Source organism: Mandrillus leucophaeus, unplaced genomic scaffold, assembly GCF_000951045.1.
Source record: "Mandrillus leucophaeus isolate KB7577 unplaced genomic scaffold, Mleu.le_1.0 Scaffold509, whole genome shotgun sequence".
NCBI classification, from domain to species: Eukaryota; Metazoa; Chordata; class Mammalia; order Primates; family Cercopithecidae; genus Mandrillus; species Mandrillus leucophaeus.
This window is the reverse complement of record NW_012105464.1, coordinates 1,807,922-1,831,749: the sequence shown is the minus strand read 5'-3', so window position 1 is coordinate 1,831,749 and position 23,828 is coordinate 1,807,922. Positions and strand designations below refer to the sequence as shown.

At 34.8% G+C, this 23,828-nt stretch overlaps 1 protein-coding gene across 1 annotated transcript in view; it reads right to left on the bottom strand.

Moving 5' to 3' along the window:
• Positions 1-23,828, bottom strand: part of CFAP47 (cilia and flagella associated protein 47) — a 428,524-nt gene that overhangs the window by 190,779 nt on the left and 213,917 nt on the right. The window contains exons 38-42 of the mRNA XM_011996297.1: positions 23,186-23,336; positions 22,001-22,089; positions 12,338-12,415; positions 3,121-3,191; positions 1,616-1,761 (exon numbers count right to left, since the gene is read on the bottom strand). Of these exons, the coding sequence (XP_011851687.1) occupies positions 1,616-1,761; positions 3,121-3,191; positions 12,338-12,415; positions 22,001-22,089; positions 23,186-23,336 (535 nt within the window). The remainder of the gene's footprint in view (positions 1-1,615; positions 1,762-3,120; positions 3,192-12,337; positions 12,416-22,000; positions 22,090-23,185; positions 23,337-23,828) is intronic.

Below are 23,828 nucleotides of genomic sequence, written 5' to 3'. Positions count from 1 at the left end.
TGCCCAGCTGATTTTTGCATTTATAGTAGAGAAGGGGTTTCATCATGTGGCCAGGGTGGTCTCAAACTCCTGTCCTCAGGCAATCTGCCTGTCATGGCTTCCCAAAGTGCTGGAATTATAGATTTGAGCCACTGCACCCAACCAACAGGTGGTTCTTAATGGTAAAGCAGTTATGGACCATTTAATAAGAATAGTAGCTAACTAGGTAAGCTTGCATGTTTGATTAACTATTATATTTTTTTAATATAATTAGCAATGTGTAAAACAATAGATGTTCTTCATGTAAGAAACATTAATTCAATGCAATACTTCGCATTGAGGGTATTGTTTCTCAATTGACAGCAGTATAATTTCAAGATTGCTGTTTTATTTTAATGTTTTCTCTGACAAGGACAAAACATACGTAAGCAAGATTTAGTTTTTAGTAAATGAAGATAACATGTTAATTATATTTTGGTTAATTATATTAAATTTGTGTAAGCTAATATTAATATTCCAATAGACTAAGTCAAAGAATAAAATCAACCTTGTTACTATGCTATTGACAATTAGCTCTAGTATTTTGTTGGGTTATATTATAAATTAATATACAAAAGTGATTGTGAAGTATTTGATCAAACTACTGGTCACAATATAGTTACTACATTTTACAAATTTTATATATGCAGGAATTTACTTAAGTCCTGAACTCTTTTAAAAGAATTTAAAAAAACAAGTTTCAGCATTACTATAAAAAGGCATTTTTTCCTTCTAAGTGGTAATTTTAAGTGTGAAATTAAACTATATTTTACATTTCTAATAGGCTATATTATTTTCCACATGTAAATAATGCCATAGACACCAGGTAAGTACAATACCTCTTTCCAATTACCATTTTTCACTGCATACATATTCAATTTAGTGTGTACATAACTGATTATAAATTTGTGACTACATCCTGGGGGTTATAAATTTCTTCCTAGGGTCAACACATGGCAGTGTCTCTCTGGAAGCAGGTAATGCTATAAACCTTCCCTCAGTGGTGGCTCTCTCTCTCTTTCTCCCTCACATCTGTCTCTCTCCCCGTCTCTAACTCTCTCTGTCTCTCTCCCTTGCTAGTTTTGAAAGTGTAGGTGGCATGGGTCCCAGAGCCATAAGGAAATGAATTTTGCCAACAACTTGAGGGAGTTTGGAAACAGATCCTTCCTCAGTTGAACCTCTGAAAAGAATCCAGCCTGGGCAATCCCTTGAATGGAGACTTGATAGACCCTCCTCAGAATATCTATCTAGATCATATCTGGACCTGTGACATACAGTAACTGTGAGATAATAAGCATGTCTTGTTTTAAGCCACCTAGTGTGTGATAATTTGTTACAAAGTTATGGATAACTAATACAAATAGAGCCACAAAAAGGTCACTCTACTCCCATGGGACTGCTCTATGCAGCTATTATAAAATTTACCCACAGCTAGTGTAACCGGATATTCTTGAGGACAAGCTCTTTGCTTAGTAACGTGAGAGCTGAAATCATCCACATTTCAAGAGTCCCCAATTGCCTTCAAGTCATCTGCTGTTAGTTACTCCATTAAAGTGGCAGCTTGTGATAAACACAAAGATAACGATTCTGTTCTCACCTTTTTGTTGCTCAAGATGATGACACAGTAGCGCACGTGCATGTTGAAGGGAAGAAAGCGGAGCTCTAGGCTTGAAGTTCCTTTCACTCCCAGGTAAACAGTATTCATGGAGCAGAAGAACTCTCTGATAAAAGTGGACTTAATTGCTAGCAAGACATAAACAGAGCTTGTTGACATATATTTTTATAAGTGCTGTTCTTTAGTGATTAAAGTTTTGGTATCAAAAAATGTTCAAAACATTAGCATGTAAGATTAGAAGATGATATTTGTTAATGAAAATACAGTAACCCTAGATCAACCTTGTTATTAAACAATGCTTAATTATGACACTCTATAAAGATTCCTTAATACATAATTTCATTACAAAGAATTTCACTACTGTGTAAAATTAGCCAGGATATACGAAACAAAGTGGTCATCCAGGAATCTTCAAATTTTTGTGGACTATGCAATGTTTCACAGGGTACAATGGATAATTTAAACTGGAAACAAAGGATGTATTATCTATACCTTTATCTATCTATCATATAAGTATGGCACACTAACCTATTGTGCCATGGAGCTCCGTGTATCTATCTAGCAGTTTTAAAACATGTCCACACATTATTTGATATTGCCTTAAATATGATGATGTAGTGGGCCAAGCTTAGTGACCTGATCCTTACAAATCGTATACTAGAATGCAGCAAAAGTGAAGCAGTGTGATTTTTGACACCAGATCAAATAAAGTAACTCAATTCTGCCAATTCTTTCTTTTTTGGCTCACCTCACTTTAGAACTTAAGGAGATCCCGTGAAGAAGCCTGGGCCACATGGAGAAGCCATGAGTAAGTGTTCAGGCCAAGAGCCCCAGCAGATGTCCCAAACAAAAGGCAGCATTAACAGCCAGACATGTGAGTGAAGAAGACTTTGAAAGGACTCAAGCCCCAGCCTCCATTTGACCATGAACTAGAGTCATGCAGCTAAGCCCAGTCACCCCAGATGTATGACAGATAACCATTATTATTGTTTATTGTTTTATGTCAGTATATTTGGGGTGGTTTGTTCTACAGCTCTAGATAACCAGAACGTTCCTATGTCCATTTGTTCTACTGATCATTATACGCATCTTTTATAGACCTATAGTTATTTCATAAAGTAATTTTATGAAAGAAAATGCTCCCCTTACAACTCTAAACTTGGTGATACCTGTCACCAAAATAAGTTTAAACAATTCAGAATAAGCCAAAAAAGAGACAGAAAGGCCATATAGCTAAACACATTCTTTGTACATTGGAGGGAAGTAGACCAGCAGTGAAAGGAGAGATTTGTGCAGAGTTGTCCAAAGGGTCATCAAGGGAAAAGACTCAGGACCTATGCTTCAGCCTCAAATCAGCCAGCAATCCCCAGGGCTTACCACTCTGTCTGTCCTTGTAGCCATCCCTGTTGAATATTTCATTTCATATTATGCTTGGCACATAAAAATCAGACATGAAAACAAATAAAAACTTTTATTTAGGTACTCACAGGTATGTAAGAGATTTGGGGAATCACAACAGCCCTGATCAGTGTCACTCCCACTGCTACTGATGTCATCACTGACACAAGAAAATAGGAAAACAACATCAACAACACAAACAAAACTCAAAAACAATTCTTCATATTTGTTAAATAATATACAGCCTTGAAAGTTATGGTTAAGTACAAATGATATGAAAAGACCATAGATATATTTCAAATATTATTTGATGTTCACATTGTTTTAGAAATTTAAAAACATAAAAATACAAAAAGAAAACTAATAAACATCAATATTTCCATCACTCTTTTCAAAAAATTGATAAAATAATTATCTTTCACTTTAAAATACAGTACTGTAGAGAAGTGCAATTTTGATAATAATAAAAACCCTAAATCCAAAGACTCAAAACGTGAATTATCTCAATTTAGGATTAAATAGGTACTTTTCCCAAAAGTAGTTATAGAAATTGCTTTCTTGAGAAAATTTTCTTCTTTAAGTTTATTATTTTCACATTTGCTTGTTTCTTATAAAGGTATAAGAAGACCTGGGAATCTGATTAATCTCCGACTGCATTTCTAAAAACAAAGTAGTAGATCACAGCCTGAAGCAACTGTCTCCCTTGAAAGATTCCAGGTCTTCCAGAACCCATCAATTTCACGCATATCACTCTTCTTGTAGTATTCTTGGTTATTGTACTCAATAAGCTGTCAATTACTATTTGGGTTTAGAGATACTGGTTACCTGACTTTTTTTCTGAGAACACAAAACCCCATATTTGCTCACTTTGACATCTGCTTTTCCCTGAATTTGATGCTGTAAAATATTTTGACTCTTTACAACTAAAGTTATTCTAAAGTTATCCATTCCTTTTCACCATTTGATTTTGATGAGTAACACTGTACTGTCTTTTCTTTACACCACATTTGTAATGAAGTTCGTTACCACTTCTTAACAGTTATTCTGTGGCTTAATTCTACTTACAGGTATTCTGCTTAGCACTGTAAATTATATCTTTTTTATAAAAAAGGTAATACCTTTTTAAAATAAGAACATTTATTATTTTACATAATTCGAGCATTTGATAAACATTTTAATGTTGTTATAGACACAATAAATGGATATTTAGCATTTATAAGGGAGACCATATAGAATAGAAAGAATAACAAAGACTGCTTATTATTTCTCTGTATTTGGCTCCATTGCCATTTCTTTGATATTAGAGCTCTGGGTAGAAAGCCTGACTAAAATATATAGATAATTTCCAAACCTCATTTTGTTCAATACTTGTAATCTCTAGTCCAGTCATTTTTATTACTGTGAGTAGAAAAGCAGACCAATTTGGGCTTCATATCTTTTTCCTTGTCTTTACCTATTTTCTTGGAAACAAATAAGGATAGTGCCTTTTGAAGAAATCAGAGTTGCCTCATCCCCAAAAAGAGACTCTCAAACCCAGAACATTTGAGTGACTGTTTAAGCTAAAGATAGACAGAACACATTGCAGACCTAGATATTTGTATTGACTTGCTTATGAATCCAATGGTTATCATGATTACAAAAGACATCAGAAAATAATTTGATGAAATAATTTGACTTCGAAAAATTCTATTTTACCTGATGAATGTCTGAGTCTAGAAAGCCAGTGATAAATCTAACTTTTCTACAAAACTTTGGTGTCCCAAAGACAGAATGGAAAAGAACTTATTTACCTTTTTGTTAATCTTTGCACCTCAGTCCACATTACCACTTTCTAAATGCTCACAAACTATTGTTGAAGTAAAAGAAGAGTAAGTCCTTAATCATAGGGAGAAATAGAATCAAAAGAGGCTAAAATTATAAAAAAAAAAAAATACTGTAGATCAACCAGTGAAATATTTCCTGCTAACCCAGTAGTGGTCCAGAGTCAGAGACTGGAAACTACTTTTGAGGTGTGAAGGAGTAATATTTCTTTTTCCTCTGCAGTAGTGGTATGCATCTCTTTTCAAGCTAAAATGATAAAAATGGCATTGGATTGATTCGCTTAAGGGTATGACTAAATCGGCCCAAAAAGCGATTTCCTATTCAAACCTCTACCAAAAGGGTTAGGAAGATGTTTATCATAAGCCTTCATGAAGTTAATTCAGGGCAGGCATTCAAGGCTGTATCTCAACCAAATAGCAAAATGTCTGGTTCAAGTCTAGTTTTGATGCATCATGCCCCCTGAATGCCACATGCATCATGAAAACTAGAGAGCATTAAGTTTTAGATTCATTTTATCTTGACATATATATAGGTGTTTCTCAAGAAAAGGCCCAGTGGATACCTAGAGGCTAGTAAAAATGAAATATTCGCTGTTTTTTGTACCACCTTGACCCCTGAGCAGTTGAGAAGTGTCTAAAGCAAGGAGTCCTAAGATAGAAGGACAGAGTTGATCTACAAATTTGAATGGGGAAAAAATTTCAGCTTGACTTCCACTAACTTAACAACAATTTAAATCAAACCATAGTAGTATTAAGCATATCTATGATTTGCTCACCAAATAATCACAGATATGTTTATATCACATCTCAGTTCACATCTTACGATATTATTTATGTTCATCACTGCTTTTAAAGTATAGTAGGCATTAACTTCACCATTATGTCTGTTAATAAAGTATATATTTTATTAGATTACGCTCTTAAAATACTTTTGATCATCTATTGTAATATTCATTTCCTTTGTGCCATGGACTGCATGGTGCCCTTCACCCCTAAATTTATATATTTAAATCCTAACCACCAATGTGACTGTATTTGGAAATGAGAAATATAAGGGGGTAATTAAGCTTTACTGAGATCACAAGGGTAGGGCCTTGATCCAATAGAATTAGTGTTCTTATAAGTAGAGATACATGAGAGCTCTCTCTCTTTACCCATTCTCACATGTAGAAGAGGTCATGTGAGCACATAATAAGATGGCAGTCATCTACAAGCCACCAGAAGAGGACACAGAATAAAATCTATCTTGCAGCACCTTGATAATGGACTTCCCAGCCTCCAAAACAATGAGAAATAAATTTGTGTTGTTTAAACCATCCAGTTCTTAGTATTTTGTTATGGCAGCCCATGCAGACTAAGATAGTCTTAATCCTTACATCTTATTTTATGTGTTTAGAAAACACTACTCTTCAAAGTGCAATTGTTTTCATGAGAACCAAAGAGCCTGATAACATTTTTAAAAGTTAAGAAATCCTGATCTAGAATAGGATCATGAAAGATAACTACCATATTTGGCCTTCAATTCACTCTGCTTTCTTTAGAGACTAGCTACTATAGACTGAATGTGCTTCCCCTGCCCTGACCCCCTCAATTCATTTGTTGAAATCTAATCTCCAGTTTCATGGTATTAAGAGGTGGGGTCTTTGAGAGGTGAAGACCTCCCAAAGATCAGAAAAGTGGAGTCTTCATAGATGAGATAAGTGCCCTTATAAAAAAGAATCCAGAAAGCTCCCTCACCCCTTCTGCCATGTGAGGATGCAGCAAGAAGACTGTCATCTATGAACCAGGAATGTGGCCCTTACCAGACACCGAATCTGCCAGTACCTTTATCTTGGACTCTCCAGCCTCCAGAACTGTGCAAAATAAATATTTGTTGTTTAAGCCCCTCAATCTATAGTATTTTGCTATAGTACCCTAACAGACTAAGACACTTGCCTAATTCTAATTGTTCCTAATTATTCAGTATAGTAAAAAGAAATATTTTAAAATCATGAGTCTCCAGAATCCAGCCTTTTTTTTTTTTTTTTTTTTTTTTGAGATGGAGTTTTGCTCCTGTTGCCCAGGCTGGAGTGCAATGGCACGATCTCGGCTCACCGCAACCTCTGCCTCCCAGGTTCAAGCGATTCTCCTGCCTCAGCCTCCTAAGTAGCTGGGATTACAGGCATGAGCCACCACGCTTGGCAAATTTTGTATTTTTAGTAGAGAGAGGGTTTCACCATGTTGGTCAGGCTGTTCTCGAACTCCCAACCTCAGGTAATCTGCCCACCCAGGTCTCTCAAAGTGCTGGGATTACAGGTGTGAGCCACTGCATCCAGTCTTTTGTTTTGTTTTGTTTTAAACAAGGATCAAGATCCAGAAAATTATCTCTATTAGGGCCTTCTTTCATTTTTGGTTGCAATTCTGAGCCAAGCTCTTCTGAAACATAGAGATTAATGATGAAGCCCCTAAGCTCATGGAGCATATAGTCTACAATAAAACATAGGTTTGTGAGAACTACTTTCAAAGCAGAATGATAAACACTTCATTACCTTTTCAACATTAATTCCTATGATCCTATATTGACCCTGCAGTTTATACGTCTTTTATTTCCCCTTGCACGCGCCTACCCATTGCTTCTGGAATTCCCTCCACCCATGTTCCTATGCTCATAGGAAAGTTCTCCTCCTTCTCTAGATTCTGGCCATGAAGATCTTATTCATATTTCAGATCACGATTTGTTTATAATAAGAGAAAACACCAAAATACTTCTTTTAAAATGTCTTCTCTTCCATGAAATTCTCCATAATAGCTAGATAGCAATATTCCTAAGCTATCAGATCATAGAATATTTTTTTCATCTAATAATAACAAATACTTTCTTCCCTGTAAAACTTCCTCCACTGGCAGGGATTTTTGTTTTCTGCTTGGTGACTGGTTCATCGAGGGCCAGACGTGTGACTTATTTATCTTTATGCTTTTCCAGTGCCTGAGTTGTCACTTAATAAGAATTTGTTGAATGATTAAATAACTCAATATTGCTGGCAAAAAAACCACAGCAGGTCTTATAACCATTAGAAATAATTGACAAAGTACTCATTTCTGAGCCCAGCTGTTCCATTCATTAATTTCAAGGTTTGGCTAAAATTAGTTGCCTACACTGATACTTTCCTGAAAATTCCTTTGGGTTTCATTAGAATAAGAACTTACTAAATGCTCTCATTATGCTCATGGATCATGTCCCCACAAAGTAAAATGTGTGATGAATATAAAGTTTTATCACTCATGTGGTTCCAAATGGGTTATTTTATAATATATGTATCTGGTTGCTTACAAAGAGCAGCTCATGGAGGCTTTTTAAATAGAAGAGTCTATCATTATTTTAAAGCCAGTTTAACAATGCTTACTATTTCATACTTTACTACTCACTTAAGAAAAGAAAATGTATTATTTGGAGAGATATTAGTTGATGTGAACCTGAGGAGGAGTATCGGTTAGTAATATAGGCTAGGTCATGCTGCAATAACATACAACCTCATGTATCAACGGATTAGCACAATAGTTTATTTCTTGCTAATGCTACATGTCTATCAAGGTGGAGGGTACACTCAGGGATCCTTGGTGAAGGAGGCTCCTTTCTTCTTTATTTTTATTTTTTTGAAATAGGGTCTCACTCTGTCACCTAGGCTGGAGTGCAGTGGCACAATCTCATCTCACTGCAACCTCTGCCACTCAGGCATAAATGATTCTCATGCCTCAGCCTACCAAGTAGCTGCGATGACAGGCACCCACCACTATGTCCAGCTAATTTTTGTATTTTTAGTAGAGACGGGGTTTCACCATGTTGCCCAGGCTGGTCTTGAACTCCTGAGCTCAAGTGATCCGTCCACCTCGGCCTCCCAAAGTGCTGGGATTATAGGCATGAGCCACCATGCCCGACCAGGAGGCTTCTTTCTATATGTGTTTCAATAATAGTTATGGCAAGAGAAGGGAACATGAAAAGTTTCTCACAGGTTCTTAAAGCTACCATTTGGAAATAACATATAGCACTTCTCCTCACATATCATTGGCCAAATAGGCTATATGTCGACACATAAATCCCACATTGGTGGAGAAGTGCAATATTACCATGTGCCTAAGTAGAGGAAAACAGGAACATTTGAGAAAACCTCTTTTAAAAATCCAGTTCATTTATGGAGTTTTTAAAAAACATTTTCTTGCTTTACTTGCTACCATGCTGATTAAACATAGATATTAGACTAGGATTTTATTGAGACCATATATCATAGAGGCACTACTATGGACTTTCATTCTGGTCATGACTTAAAATACATGTTATTAAATTTCAGTTTGTATATGGAAATCTCTTCAAGACAAACAATAAAAAGCTTTTAAAAGTAATGTGTAACATTACTAAGTATTATTTTATTAAGACATATTTAAAGATAGAAATGCCTCATTATGCCAAAGAAGTCAGATTGATGAAATATTAGATTATTTGGTGCTACTTGGGGATAAAAATCTTTGTGTCCCTTCATGGTGGAGACTTGGTTAACTGCCCCAATAATCATTTTCCTTTTTTCCTCACTGACAAAAACCTAATTTTATTTAGATGTGTATGGAGAAAGCAGGTTTCCCAGTCTTTCTTCCAGCCGGGTTTGGTCATTTCATTAAAATCTGGCCAATGGGATACAAACAGAAGTGCTGTGTGGTATTTCTGGCAAACCTCCCTAATAGAAAAAGGGCACACTTTTATCCTTGTGCATCTTCCTTTCCATTGCCTAAGAAGTGGATTTGATTGTCGGAGCTCTTGGTAGTTTAGTTGATCCCTCAGAAACTGAATACAGACTTTCGTGCTACATGATCTAGAGTCTGAAGGTGTTACACAGGATGCAGGCAGAATTCCAGATGAAGGAGCCATAGTAACTTCTTCTCTTTAGAATTGTCAGAAAAACAACCTTTTGTGGGAATTTAAGACTACTTTATCTCAATTCAACATATGGATTTGGGCCTCAGTCATCATCTCATGCCAGTTCCTAAATGATAAACCAAGAGCCTGCACTAATTGACAAGCCCTCTTCCTTGAGAAACTTTGTGGCTTTTGCCTTTATAAGAATTGCCCTTGCCTTTGATTTAGGAGACAGTCTTCACAGGGGTACACGTGAGTAAATCTCCAGTATTTTAAATGTATGACTCTGAGTTATCCTTGGAGAGTTAATCTGCATGAGCCTGACTGCTCTATTTGGGATCAATGTTCTCTCTGACCCAATACTCAATGTCTCAGCATCTTTAAGTTTTTCTTGGCTGTTGTTGTTTTGTTTTGTTTTTCATCACAGAAAGGCTTGAGAGAAGAACTAAGGAAGTGTAGCATTACAAATAAAATGTATGACACTAATGAGAAAGAATGATCAATAATGCTTGGGACCATGACAGACACACTTCTTAAGCTATATTTCATGCTGAATTGGTAATTATTTGGGATGAGTACTTCCAAGGTTTCCTTTCCTAGAAAAATTAAATTATAAATGCTTTTATAATTGTTCTATTTTCTTTTTGATTTGGGGAGCATATCACAGAGATGAAAACCTTACTTGTAGCTTTAGATTCCATGGCTTCAATAATCCCAGAACTCTGGATCTAATCAAACTCATTCCAGTGTATTATATAAAGAAAAATGTGATAAATTTCAGATACAGAAATCATATTTTGTATTCCAAATCCTGACAGTATACTCAATTTTTCTCTTCATTACACTGATTCAATTTTGCGTTATTTATACTCACAGATACCTACAGTATCACTTCAACATCTGACTCTAATTTACCATATGATACTATAAATTTTACACAATTAATGTGAAGAAGTTATTTCAAGTCCATTCAGGCAAAATCTACAATCACAAAGCAGCCACTTAATCAAGAAGAATCAAGGGGCTGAAAAGATAAAAATCTAGAGAGAACTGTTTACAGAAGTGTTTTTAGCAATACTTCAGTAAAACTTGAATTTCATATCTACAAAGAAATTAACATAAAATACCTACAATCCTCTTATTCTTTTGGTATCTTTAACGCTATCTTATAGTTCAATACATCAATTCATATGTTAGTGTTCACTAAAGCAAAATATGAAAGAAAGACTTCAAAAGCCCTAGGTAAGCATTACATTGGCATTTAATAAAACAAATTCAGTGAGGCAAAAATGGTCTCTTCTTTAATAACTTTTCTCACAGAATAACCATTAAAGGAATCAAACATCTCATAATAGATGCAGCCCATATAATCTCCCAAAAGTGTTAAGTTAAATACAATTCACTTTTGAGAAAAAAAAAAAGACCTGCACTCATTTTAATCTTAGCAAGATCTGCGCAAGCACTTTAATGGTTTCTGATGACACTGGGAATTCCTGTCATTTAAATTGTCAAATTCTTGCCTCTTGATACATTTTTGGATCTAAAAGGATGATATTGATGCTGTCAAGCACTATACAAAGACAAACGAGGGTGTTAAATAAACTAAAAACATAGTAGTAATGATCAACATAGGCATGCATTTCATTAATAGACATCTACATTATTTTCTCTCTACCTAACTCTCTTTAACGTGATAACATTGTTCTTGATTGTACTTAACTTTATATAGTGATTCTATAGTGTAAAACAGAGGAACAATATAAAACAATCAATTTTTAAAAAATTCTGTTTCTTTATTCAGCAAATGTCTTTATAAACTAAATATAGCCCTCATAAAGTAGGTAGAATAAGTTTAAACACTGACAATCCTCGTTATCCATGAATTCCGTATTTGCAAATCCACCTACTTCCTAAAACGTATTTGTAACCCCAAAATCAATACTTGTAGTGCTTTCATGGTGTTAAAGGACATGCACAGAGTGGTGAAAAGTTCTTGTCACTGGTTGCACCAATTCGCAGCTGAGGTCAAACATGGTGACAAGGGGCCTTCTTATTTCAATCCTTATACAAGTATAGAGATGAGAAGAGGTAGAGACAACAGTGGGCAGTGCAGAGTAATGCAAGACACTCAGGCCTAGTGGACAGGGTTTGAATACCTTCTCTGATGCCTTTTATTGGGGCAGTGTCAGGAAAGTCATCTGACACTTCTGAACTTTGCTTTCATTTTGTAAAAAAAAGAAAATAGAATCTTCCATGATGGGTTATTTTTAGAATTTACTATTATAATCTGTATGATTATATGTGTTTCTTCTTGGAATAATGGTTCAGTATTCACAAATATAATGTGCAGCAATTTCATAGAACATAACTACCACAAATCATGAAAATCTACTATATTTAATCAAGTTTATATTTATTCAATTTTTATGCACATGAATCTAGTAACATATAAATATGTATTTGGATATGAGTGTGAATTAGGTAAATAAAACATTTTGAATAAATGAAAACTATTGTGTAATTATATAACTAGTTTCCTTGACCACTTATTTCTCAAAACTTTTTCTCAGATACTTATGAGTACAACATATAGACACTTACTCATGTTTTGGGTATTGCCTGGATTCAGTTAACTTTGATGGTGAAGGGACAAATGTTGAGGATTCCACCAAAATAACACTGGAATAAATGAAGAAATAATTATTTTTAATTGATTGCAACAAAATTCAGATATGTGATAATTTTTTTCCCATCATTCATAAAATATCCTTAGAATCAGAATAAACTACAGTTTAAAAAATCCCTGTGCTTTCATTCTGCAACTCAGAAGATATATGTTAGAAAGAAGGGAAAGATGGGGAATGGAAATATGTGAAACATAGTATGTTTTTATATGGAATGGCAGCACTGAATTCTCGTAGCAAGGACATTTAGATAATAAGTGACTGGTCAAATTATATTCTAGAAACAAAGAGGAAATATCACACTGGTCTTACACATCACCAGAGCTGTACATGTTTCATAACTTTTTTTTTTTTTTTTTTTTTTTGGAGACGGAGTCTCGCTCTGTCGCCCAGGCTGGAGTGCAGTGGCCGGATCTCCGCTCACTGCAAGCTCCGCCACCTCCCGGGTTCATGCCATTCTCCTGCCTCAGCCTCCCTAGAAGCTGGGACTACAGGCGCCCACCACCACGCCCAGCTAACTTTTTTGTATTTTTAGTAGAGACGGGGTTTCACTGTGTTCGCCAGGAAGGTCTCGATCTCCTGAACTCGTGATCCACCCACCTCGGCCTCCCAAAGTGCTGGGATTACAGGCATGAGCCACCGCGCCCGGCCACGTTTCATAATTTCTAAACCTATTTCGATAAAAGCAAAATGTTTGTTTCAGGAGTGGACATGAGATGTGGGTAGCTAGTCAATCAGTACATTAATAATTATGTCATCTTCTGAAATCACACAGCAACGGAAAGTCTTCCTAAACGACAATGCTCATATATTCAAGAAACAGTTATAGAGACATTTGTTTCTTACTTGTAGGACACGAGGTTCTGGAAACACAAATATTTTTGCCCCAGGCTGCTCACATCATAGGGTAAGAATAGTATACAAATGATGCCCTAGCAGTAAAATTAAAGATGTTGTGGAAATTCATGTCGTGAATGGCTAATTCTACGTTCAGAAGTGAACAGATTGTGTCAAATATTGTCAAGAATAAAATATCTAAACTTGATTTATCAAAAGAAACCCCTTTTATTATATAACAGTTATTGAGATCCCCAAATCCTAGCTTTTTGAGAAAAACTAGGCTAGCAATAAATTAATCAAAAGTTTTAGTCTTGATAATACACACACACACACAAACACACACACGTCTGCACGTGTATATAAACTAAAATGCAACATTTTCCTATATCCTAAAACTTATTTTTCTTATTCTATTTTTTCTTTAGTCAAATTTTTATTTTTTATTTTTTATTTTATTATTTTTAAAATGTTCAACTTTTATTTTATATTCAGAGTTCAGGAAGAAAAAATAATAAAGAAAAATTAACAGAGATCCAGGTGCCTTTGGGACACCAATATAAGTCTAATGGGAATTTCCAAAAGATGAGAGAGAGAGAGAGGAAAAAAACATTTTAAAACTAAAGAATAAATACTTCTAAAATTTGATGAAAAGCATTAATTTACACATCCAAGAAGCACAAAGAACACTTTGTAGGATAAACTCAAGGCAATCCACATATAGATAATAATAATTAAACAGTTGAAAGGCTAAGATATAGACAATCTTGTAAGTAGCAATACAAAATTGACTCAGTGCCTACAGTGGCTCCTTAATATGATTAACAGCTGACTTTCCATCTGAAATGCTGGAAGATAGAAGACAATAGGATTATGTATTCAGTACACTGCAAGAAATAGAGTTGATGAAGTACAATACATACAGGAAAAAACTCTCCTTCAAAAAAAAAATAAAAAAAAAACAAAAGAAGAAAAAAAAAATACTGTCCTTCAAAAATGAAGGAGAAAGATATTCCAAAGTAAACAAAACCTAAAACAATTCATTACTAGCAGAACTGTGGCACAAGAAATATTTCAGCTGAGATAAAAGGACACAAGAAATTAATCAAAACCACATGAGGTAATAATAGGCATGAAGAAAAGTGACTACAATGGTAAATATATATTTAAAAACAAGCTATAAATTTTCATTTTCTTTGCAACTCTTTATATTTGCCTTTCTCATTTAAAATAAACTAGAGTAGGACAATAAATATAAAACTGCTTTATGGGCTTATAATGCATTAAGATGAAAATGGTATAATAACACTAGGGAAAGGCTAGGAAAAAGAGATACATTGCAGATACAAAGTTTCTGAATTATATTGAAATTCAGTTGGTATTAATCTGAGTTAGATTGTTTTATATTAGATGCTGATTGTAATCCTCAGGGTAACTATTAAGAAAACAATTAGAAAATCATGAACTAAAAGAAACTAAAAGGAAATAAAATGGTATACAAAATAACTTAAAAAACTCAGGCAGTAACAGATAAACAGATGAACAAAGACATTAGTGATATATAAAGGAAATATAAAAGTAACAGACATAAATTCTACTAGATTACAGATTGAGTTAAATGTAACAGACTAAACACTTCAATCAAACAGGAAAGATTGACAAGATGGATAAAAGCACAGGATAACAGCAATATTCAGGAAACAAGGGAGATAACCATTAGGTCTGGCTGCCTGAGAACTGAGCAGAACAGAGCCATATTTCTCTTCTTCCAAAAGCAAATAGGAGAAATATCGCTGAATTCTTTTTCTCAGCAAGGAACAGCCCTGAGAAAGAGAATGCGTTCCTAGGGGTAGGTCTCTGAAATGGCCGCTCTGGGAATGTCTGTTTTATGGTTGTAGATAAGGGAAATAAGCCCCGGTCTCCTGTAGCGCTCCCACGCTTATTAGGATGAGGAAATTCCCACCTAATACATTTTGGTCAGACCAGTTGTCTACTCTCAAACCCTTTCTCCTGATAAGATGTTATCAATGAAAATGCGTGTCCTAAACTTCATTAGCATTTTTAGTTTCACCCAGGTCCTATGATCTCACCCTGCCTCCATTTGTCTTGTGATATTTTATTATCTTGCGAAGCATGTGACCTCTGTGATCCATACCCTATTCGTACACTCCCTCCCCTTTTGAAAATCACTAATAAAAACTTGCTGGATTTGCGGCTTGGAGGGCATCATGGAACCTGTCGACATGTGATGTCTCCCCCGGACACTCAGCTTTAAAATTTCTCTCTTTTGTACTCTTTCCCTTTATTTCTCAGACTAGCTGACACTTAGGGAAAATAGAAAAGGACCCATGTTGAAACACTGGGGGCAGGTTCCCCCGATACATCCCCGCCCCATGCAGGGAATTTAACAGAAGGGTGTGGTCAGGAAAACACACAGGGAGCCCTGCCAAAACCACTGTAATCCCAGGGTAATTGTGGGCATACCAAAGACTGTGGCCTTTGACAAGCAACATTAGAGCCTTAACACTATGTGTGTGTAGGTTTGAGCAGGGGGAGACAGACATTACCAAAATAACCCAGCCAGTCAGTAAAAAAATTAGAAGTGCAAATAACATTAGCAAACCTGGGGCAGACAGAACCCGTATCTAGAACTGGCATAGTATACTGTCTACAATGTCTACCCTATTTCATAAACATTATGAAACACATGAAAAAAAAAAGAAGAAAAGTAACAGAGAGTAGAAACTTCCTGTTAGAGTAACCCAGGTATCAGATTGAACAGAAATCAAATTTAAAATAACCATGATAAATATCTTCAAAGAACTAAAGGAAAGTATAATTAAAGAAGTAAAGGAAAGCATGATGACAATGTGGCATCGAATAGAGAATATCAACAAAGAAACTGAAATTATAAAAAAAAGAAACAAATGGAAATTTTGGAGATGGAAGCTACAACAAGAGAGAGAAATATTCACTCAAGGGCTTAATAGTAGATTTGAACTGGGGGAAGAAAGAACTAACAAACTTGAAGATTCTTTTCTGAAGAACAGAGAAAACAATGAAAATAAAAAGTAAATAGAATCTGACATATGTATGGTAGGCACACCATTAAGTACAACATGTGGGCAATGAAATTACCTGCAAAAAAAAGGAGAGAGGAAAAATAGGAGAAAAAATGTTCAAAAAATGAAGTGGGTGAGATGAAAGCTGGATCGGGTCACAGAAATTATTCTATATGGTAGCACCAATCCATGCAAACAAATGAAGAGAAATGGAAATACTAAAGAGGAAGATTAAAATATAAAAATTATAGATATATACTTTCTCTTTGTTATGGGCTGAATTTTGTCCCCTCAAACTTCATATTTTGAAGACCTAACCCTGGTATCTCTAAATGTGACTGTATTTGGAGAAAGAGCCTTTAAATAGATAATTAAATTAAGACCCTCACGGTGCGTCCTAATCCAATCTGAATTATGTCCTTGTAAGAAGAAGGAAATTTGAAAACACAAAGATACATCAGGGATATACATTCACATAAAAAAGACCACATGAGAAGAAAACTATTTGTAAGCCAAGAAGAAAAGTTTCAGAAGAAAGTAAAAATGACGGCATTTTAATCTTGGACTTCTAACTGCCAGAACTTTGAGAACATAAATTTCTGTAGTTTATTCCATCTGATCTGTGGTGTTTTGTTATGGAAACCCTAGCAAACCAATATACTTTCTCCCAGCTTTCTCAAAGTCATACAAATTATATAAAATAATAATTATAGCAATATATTGTTGGGTGTGTAATACTGATGTAATATGTATGACACTAACACCAGGAAAAGAAGGGAAAGGAAATAGAGCTATATAAGAGTAACACTTTGTGAATCTAACTGGAATTAAGCTAGTATATATCTGAAGCTGATTATGATAAGTAAAAATGTCTATGGTAAACTCTAGTGCAATCATTAAGGAAACAAATTCAAAAATATATTGAAAAAGCCATTAGAAATTAAAATCCTGCATTGAAAAAATACACTATTATTAAAAAAAGAAGTCATGGACTAATAGAGAAACAAACAAAAAGACATACAATATAGCAAACTAAATGGAAATTGGCAAAAGTAAAACCAACTGTGTCAATAATAACAAGTTTGCGAATTGATGAAATAATGCAATCAAAAGCAGTGATTAATTTAATATATACATATACATACAATAGAATATTATTCTGACTGAAAAAAAGAGGAAGTCTTGCATTTGTAACAATGTGGATGAACCTGGAGGACATTATGCTAAGTGAAATAAGTCAGTCACAGAATTACAAATATGCATAATTCCATTGATACAAAGTGTTTATACTAGTCAAACTCATAGAAGCGAAGAAGGCCATCATGACTGACAGTAGCTGTGGGTTTAGGGAAATGGAGAGTTGTTGTTCAATGGGTATAAAGTTTCAACTGTAATATTAGATGAATAAGTTCCAGACATCGACTATAAAATATCATGCCAATAGTTAACAATATCATACACTTCAAAATATAAGAAGGGTAGATATCATGCTCAGTGCTTTTACCAAAAAGCAAACAAACAAACCAAGCAGAAAACAAAGGGACACAAGAGAACTCTGGGAGGAAATTTCTGTTTCTTTGATTATGGTAATGGTATCATGGGTGTTTGCACATGTTTAAACTCATCAAAATGTACACAGTAAATACCTGCAGTTCTTTCATATCAATGTTATCTTAATTAAGCTGTTAAAACAAGTCCAGGCATGGTGGCTCACACCTGTAATCCCAGCACTTTGGGAGGCCAAGGCGGGTGGATCACGAGGTCAGGAGATTGAGACCATCCTGGCTAACTCGGTGAAACCCCGTCTCTACTAAAAACACAAAAAATTAGCCAGGCGTGGTGGCAGGCGCCTGTAGTCCCAGCTACTCAGGATGCTGAGGCAGGAGAATGGTGTGAACCCGGGAGGCAGAGCTTGCGGTGAGCTGAGATCATGCCACTGCACTCCAACCTGGGTGACAGAGTGAGACTCCATCTCAACAACAACAACAACAACAACAACAACAAGAACAAAACAAAACCCCCAAATCTGACAATATGCTATATAAAGGAGACATACGTTAGACTGAAAGATAAAAATAGATTGAAAGTAAAAGGACAAAAAATTATATATCATACATACAACCACAAGAATGTTGAAGTAGCTATACTAATAGAAGACATGATAGAATTTAAAACAAAAATTGTAACTACAGATAGAGACATTTTATATGAACAATCAGGAAGATAAAATTACTATAAATATACATTCACTGAATTTTAGAGCACCAAAAGACAGAAAGTAAAACTGACATAAGTGAAGGGAGAAATGAAGAGATCAACATTAATAGTTAGATAGTTAAATACTGCCCTTTTCATTATGAATAGAAAAATTTAGGCAGAAAATCTACAAGAAAATATAAGGCTTATACAATACTATAAACCAACTAAAATTAAGAGACACCTATAGAACAATTTACTCAGCAACAGCAAAATATAGATTCTTCTTATGAGCATTCCGCAGTATGGACCTTATGCCATAAAACAAACCTTGATAAATTTAAAATGATTTAAATAATACAAAGTATGCTCTCTAACTTAAATGGAATAAAATTCGTGACAGAAAAGTTGAAAATTAACAAACATGGGGAAATTAAACAACATACTCCCAAATAACTGGTGGGTTAGCAAGAAATCAAAAAGAAATTAAAAATAATTTAAAATTGCTGGGCATGGTGGCTGATACCTGTAATGCGAGCACTTTGGGAGGCCAAGGTGGGTGGATCACCTGAGGTCAGGAGTTCGAGACCAGCCTGGCCAATATGGTGAAACCCCGTCTCTACTACAAATACAAAAATTTGCTGGGTGTGGTGGTGGGTGTCTGTAATCCCAGCAACTCGGGAGGCTGAGGCAGGAGAATCATTTGAACCTGGGAGGCGGAGGTTGCAGTGAGCTGAGATCGCACCATTGCACTTCAGCCTGGGGGCAAGAGCAAAACTCTGTCTCAAAAATAATAATAATAATAATAACTTAAGATTAATGAAAATAAAATAACATATTCCAAAACATATGAGATGAAGCTCAAGCAGTCCGTAGAGATAAATATGTAGATAAAAATGCCTCTATGAAAAAAATCTCATAATAATAATCTAAATTTTCACCTTAAGAAGCGAGAAAAAAGAGGCATCTAAACACAAAGCAAATAGAAGGAAATAAGTAATATCCAAAAAAAGTTAGTGCAGAAATGAAATAGAGGACAGAAAAACAATAGAGAACACCAAGGAAAGCAGAAGGAATTTTTTGGAAAGATCAATGAAATGACAAATTATTACCTGGACTGATCAAGAATATAAGCGAGAAGAATTAAATGACTAAAATAAGGAATAGAAGGAGGAACATCACTATTAACATTTCAGAAATTAAAAAAGGATTATAAGGGAATACTCTGAAAGCCTCTGTGCCAGTAAATTAGATGATGTAGAAGAAATGCAAAAATTTCTGGAACAAAATAGCAAAACTGATTTGAGAAGAAATAGAAAATCTGAACGGGCTCATAGCAAAGAGATGGAATTAGTAATGATATAAACTTCCACAAAGCAAAGCTCAGAACCAGGCTGCTTCACCTGTGAATTATATCAAACATTCAAATAATTAATACCAGTCATTCACAAACTTTTCCAAACAACAGAATAGAAGGTTACATTTCAGAAATAATTCTATAAGGTTAATATGAATCATACAAAAACAGACAAATCACTGAAAAAGGCAATTACACTATTAAATATTATAATCACACAGGCAAAATCCTCAACAAAATACTGTACTAGCAAACTAAATCTTATTAAATATAAAATCAAAAAAATAGCATTATAGAGCACGAAATAGTGGTGTTTTGCAAAAGAAGACTTTGGGAATCACCAGTCTGGGAGTGAGGCATGGGAATCAACAACCTGGTCAGCTAATCCTGTCTCTGTCAAATATAGACTGGATTGGCTTATTTGTTCAAAGTAATGTGAAATTTTGATAAGACATGATCAATTCTTGCCACTAATACATACAATATTGGGGAATATATGGCGACTTTTTAAAATTTTATTTTAAAGTATGTTTAATAGGAGACTGCTAATAATAACCAAGTCAATCATTTGTAATATTAAAAACTGGGTCACTTGTTATATTGGCTATAACTTAAAAATAGTTTCTATATTAATTAATTGGTCAAATTCCTTCTTATTCAATCTATTTTATTATGTTAAAATTTCAAACGTAATATATGCCTCTTGCACAATACTGATTTTACACATTTTGAGATTGGTTTTATATTTTTGAGTTTATTTGTCCATTGCCTAAGTTTGCGGGACATATTCATATAAGGAAGGATATAGTTAAAATCACTTGATTAACAATTGTGCTTCCTATCAAACCACAAACCCCTCACAAGCATTAACCATTTTAATTAAATCTGAGATATAACATAAAGACATGCTGAAATATTACTCTTATTTGAGAAATACGTATCTGTAATATTCTCCCAATTTCTGGAATATCCAGATTTTCTTTCTGCTTTAACACTAGAATGTAAGACTAAATTTGTTTGATCCTGTTTTTCTCTGAGGAACTGCAGTCAGTCATTTGGCCTACTTACGGGCATACTTTAGTACTGTGTTAACACACCTCATATTCTAAAATTTTGTGTTCCTTATACTCCAATGTATCACTTTAATAAAATTGCACTCAATCACATTCTCTCTCACATACACCGGGGAACTAGGTATTTACAAATCACTGTTTCAAAACAATATTTTTTTTAACAAAATGACCAAAATTACTAGTAAGCACAGAAGGTATCACCTTCCATCTTCTTCCTCAATGTGGTGTACATTTCCAGGAAGTTACTTTTCTATTGTGTCTTTAAATAATGCTTGAAAATTTTATTGTCTTTTCATCACAAATATGTATTTTTGTTATTATTGTTAAATCTTAAGGTGAACACATGCACATTGATTGTGCAGTATAAATTAGTTATGATGCTCTAAGTAAAAATGTTTTTTTCTGCTTAAATCTATTTTTCAATTTTGGACATGTACAGAATAAAATTAGAAGTAAAAAGTCTATTAACTATATATATTTTTAAAAATTGAAAGAACACTGAATTTCAACAACTTGCAGACAAAACATAAATTTAGTATGATCATTTCAGTAAAACTGATTCACTTTCATTAGTTGTTTAAGTTTTTCTGATGGTGCTTAGAAGTTTATAGGAATATGAACACATAAAATTTCTGCTCGAAATGGTTCATGTTGAAGAGATTAAGAAAATTACGGCCAGGCGCAGTGGTTCACACCTGTAATCCCTGCACTTTGGGAGGTTGAGGTGGGTGGATCATGAGGTCAAGAGATAGAGACCATCCTGGCCAACATGGTGAAACCCAATCTATAAAAATACAAAAATTAGCTGGGTGTGGTGGCGGGCACCTGTAGTCCCAGCTACTCGGGAGGCTGAGGCAGGAGAATCGCTTGACCTGGAAGGTGGAGGTTGCAGTGAGCCAAGATGGTGTCACTGCACTGCAGCCTAACCACAGAGCGAGGCTCCATCTCAAAAAATAAAAAAAAGAAAAAGAAAAAGAAAGAAAGAAAATTACATATGTCTCTTCAGAGTGGCGATAGCTAAATTGTAATGAATTTACACCAAAGCAATAACTTACTTGAAGTCCCCAGCAGTATGGAAGGGGTTTTTCACATTCACAGTGAATTCCTGAAACTGATAACATGGGCTTTCGCATTTTATAATGTCCTAAAGTAAAAAAAATAAAATCTTACCACGTGATAATAACAAAAAATGAACTTTCTGAATTATAAAATATAATCTTAAAAATCTATAAACCATCCATTTAATATTACACTGACAATACTTTCCACTATCAAAAGAAATTCCATGGAGAAAAACTTTCTAGGTATTCTATAGTTTCAGAAAGATTATTTTATCATTTTATTTTATCTTGTTTTTATTATCTAATCTGCTTCCCAGCGACTTAAGACCATATGGGGGCAGATGGGGAAGTAAACAGTTTCATGTCTACCCCATAACCACCAATGACAGGCTAAGCCCAGCCATATCTCTTAGCCACATGTGACAAAACAATGTCTTGTTTCAGAGAATTTGTGTGAGAGGGTTGGGAAAAGTACATGTTCATTATTCAGGAGGAAATAAGATCACACATAGGAAGTGCCAAATGCCCACTTCCTGTTCTGAGCATCGTTGTCTCAAAAGGCAGTCTGTCCATATGAGCATCTCAGTGCCCTCCTCAACAATGGGCCATCACTCAACCATTCTACATTCATTTTCTCTACTTACCACTCTTGCCCTGCACACCTAAATTCTTTATAATCCATTTGGAAATCTAATGAATTTACTTATTCTGTACTATACATCCATGGTAGAAATTAACATTTAGAAGAGATAATGGCTACAAAAAGTCAATCATAATAATGTCACAACCATCTTATAAAGATTTAAAAATCTCTCTTCCCCACCCTTTGAAATAGAAACACTTAGAACTCTATCTGGAACATCGTCATCTCTCAATAAATGCCAGCATTAGCCTTATCTTTATAATAGATTTGATCCACAGGACACACAAGATAAACTGATGAAAGGTCCTGCCAGAGTACAGGAAAGTCGTTTTTTACTGCATAAACTATCCACCCTTAGTCCAGCAAACACACAGACACAGGCCCATAACTGCTTTAACATAAATCACAAGTATCCATGGCACAGGGATGACTCAAGAAACAGCTGCCTAAAGATAAAATGTAGAACAACAATCATGCTTTTGATACTCCATGGTCTGATAAGAGAAGCAAAGGCATAGTAGGTAAAATTTACTTACAATGGTTTTAAAATCGAGAACTTTGCCTTTAAGAGCAAAAGTCATTGTAATTCCTCTTACTCCATTCTTGAGTTTTGAAATTAATAGTAGTGAAGCTTCAGCAGGACGAAGAAAGCGACTGGTGAATTTCAGAGTGACATTAATTTCGTTTCTATTTAGTGAAAGACAAAAGAGAAAATGTTTTAACAAAAAAGACAACTTACAAGCATTTGTTTAATGTAGACCATGTGTCTAGTGCCTACATCCCCCTGCAAGGTACTCACTTCAGCTGCAGTTCTCAAGAAGCCTACAATCTAGTTATTGTCATCGGTTAAGCTATCTTAATATATTTTGTAAAACCTGAAGTTAACTTTCAAATATATAATCTCTCAAACAAAGGATTTTCTAACAGCAAGCCACAGGAAACCATGTATGAATTGTCTTGAGGGAAATTCACAGGACATTCTGTGCTACTGTTTAGGCAAATACTTTGTCATGTCACTGGTCTCTGGTAACATGGGGAAATGTTAAGAAAGTAAAAACTCAAAAAATGCATAAAGTCATTATTGAAAATAACATTCAAAACTCATAACCAAATAATGGCAGATAATAATAGCGTTTAATTAATTACAGAAAGGAATAAGGAAAATATTTTCACCTTCCT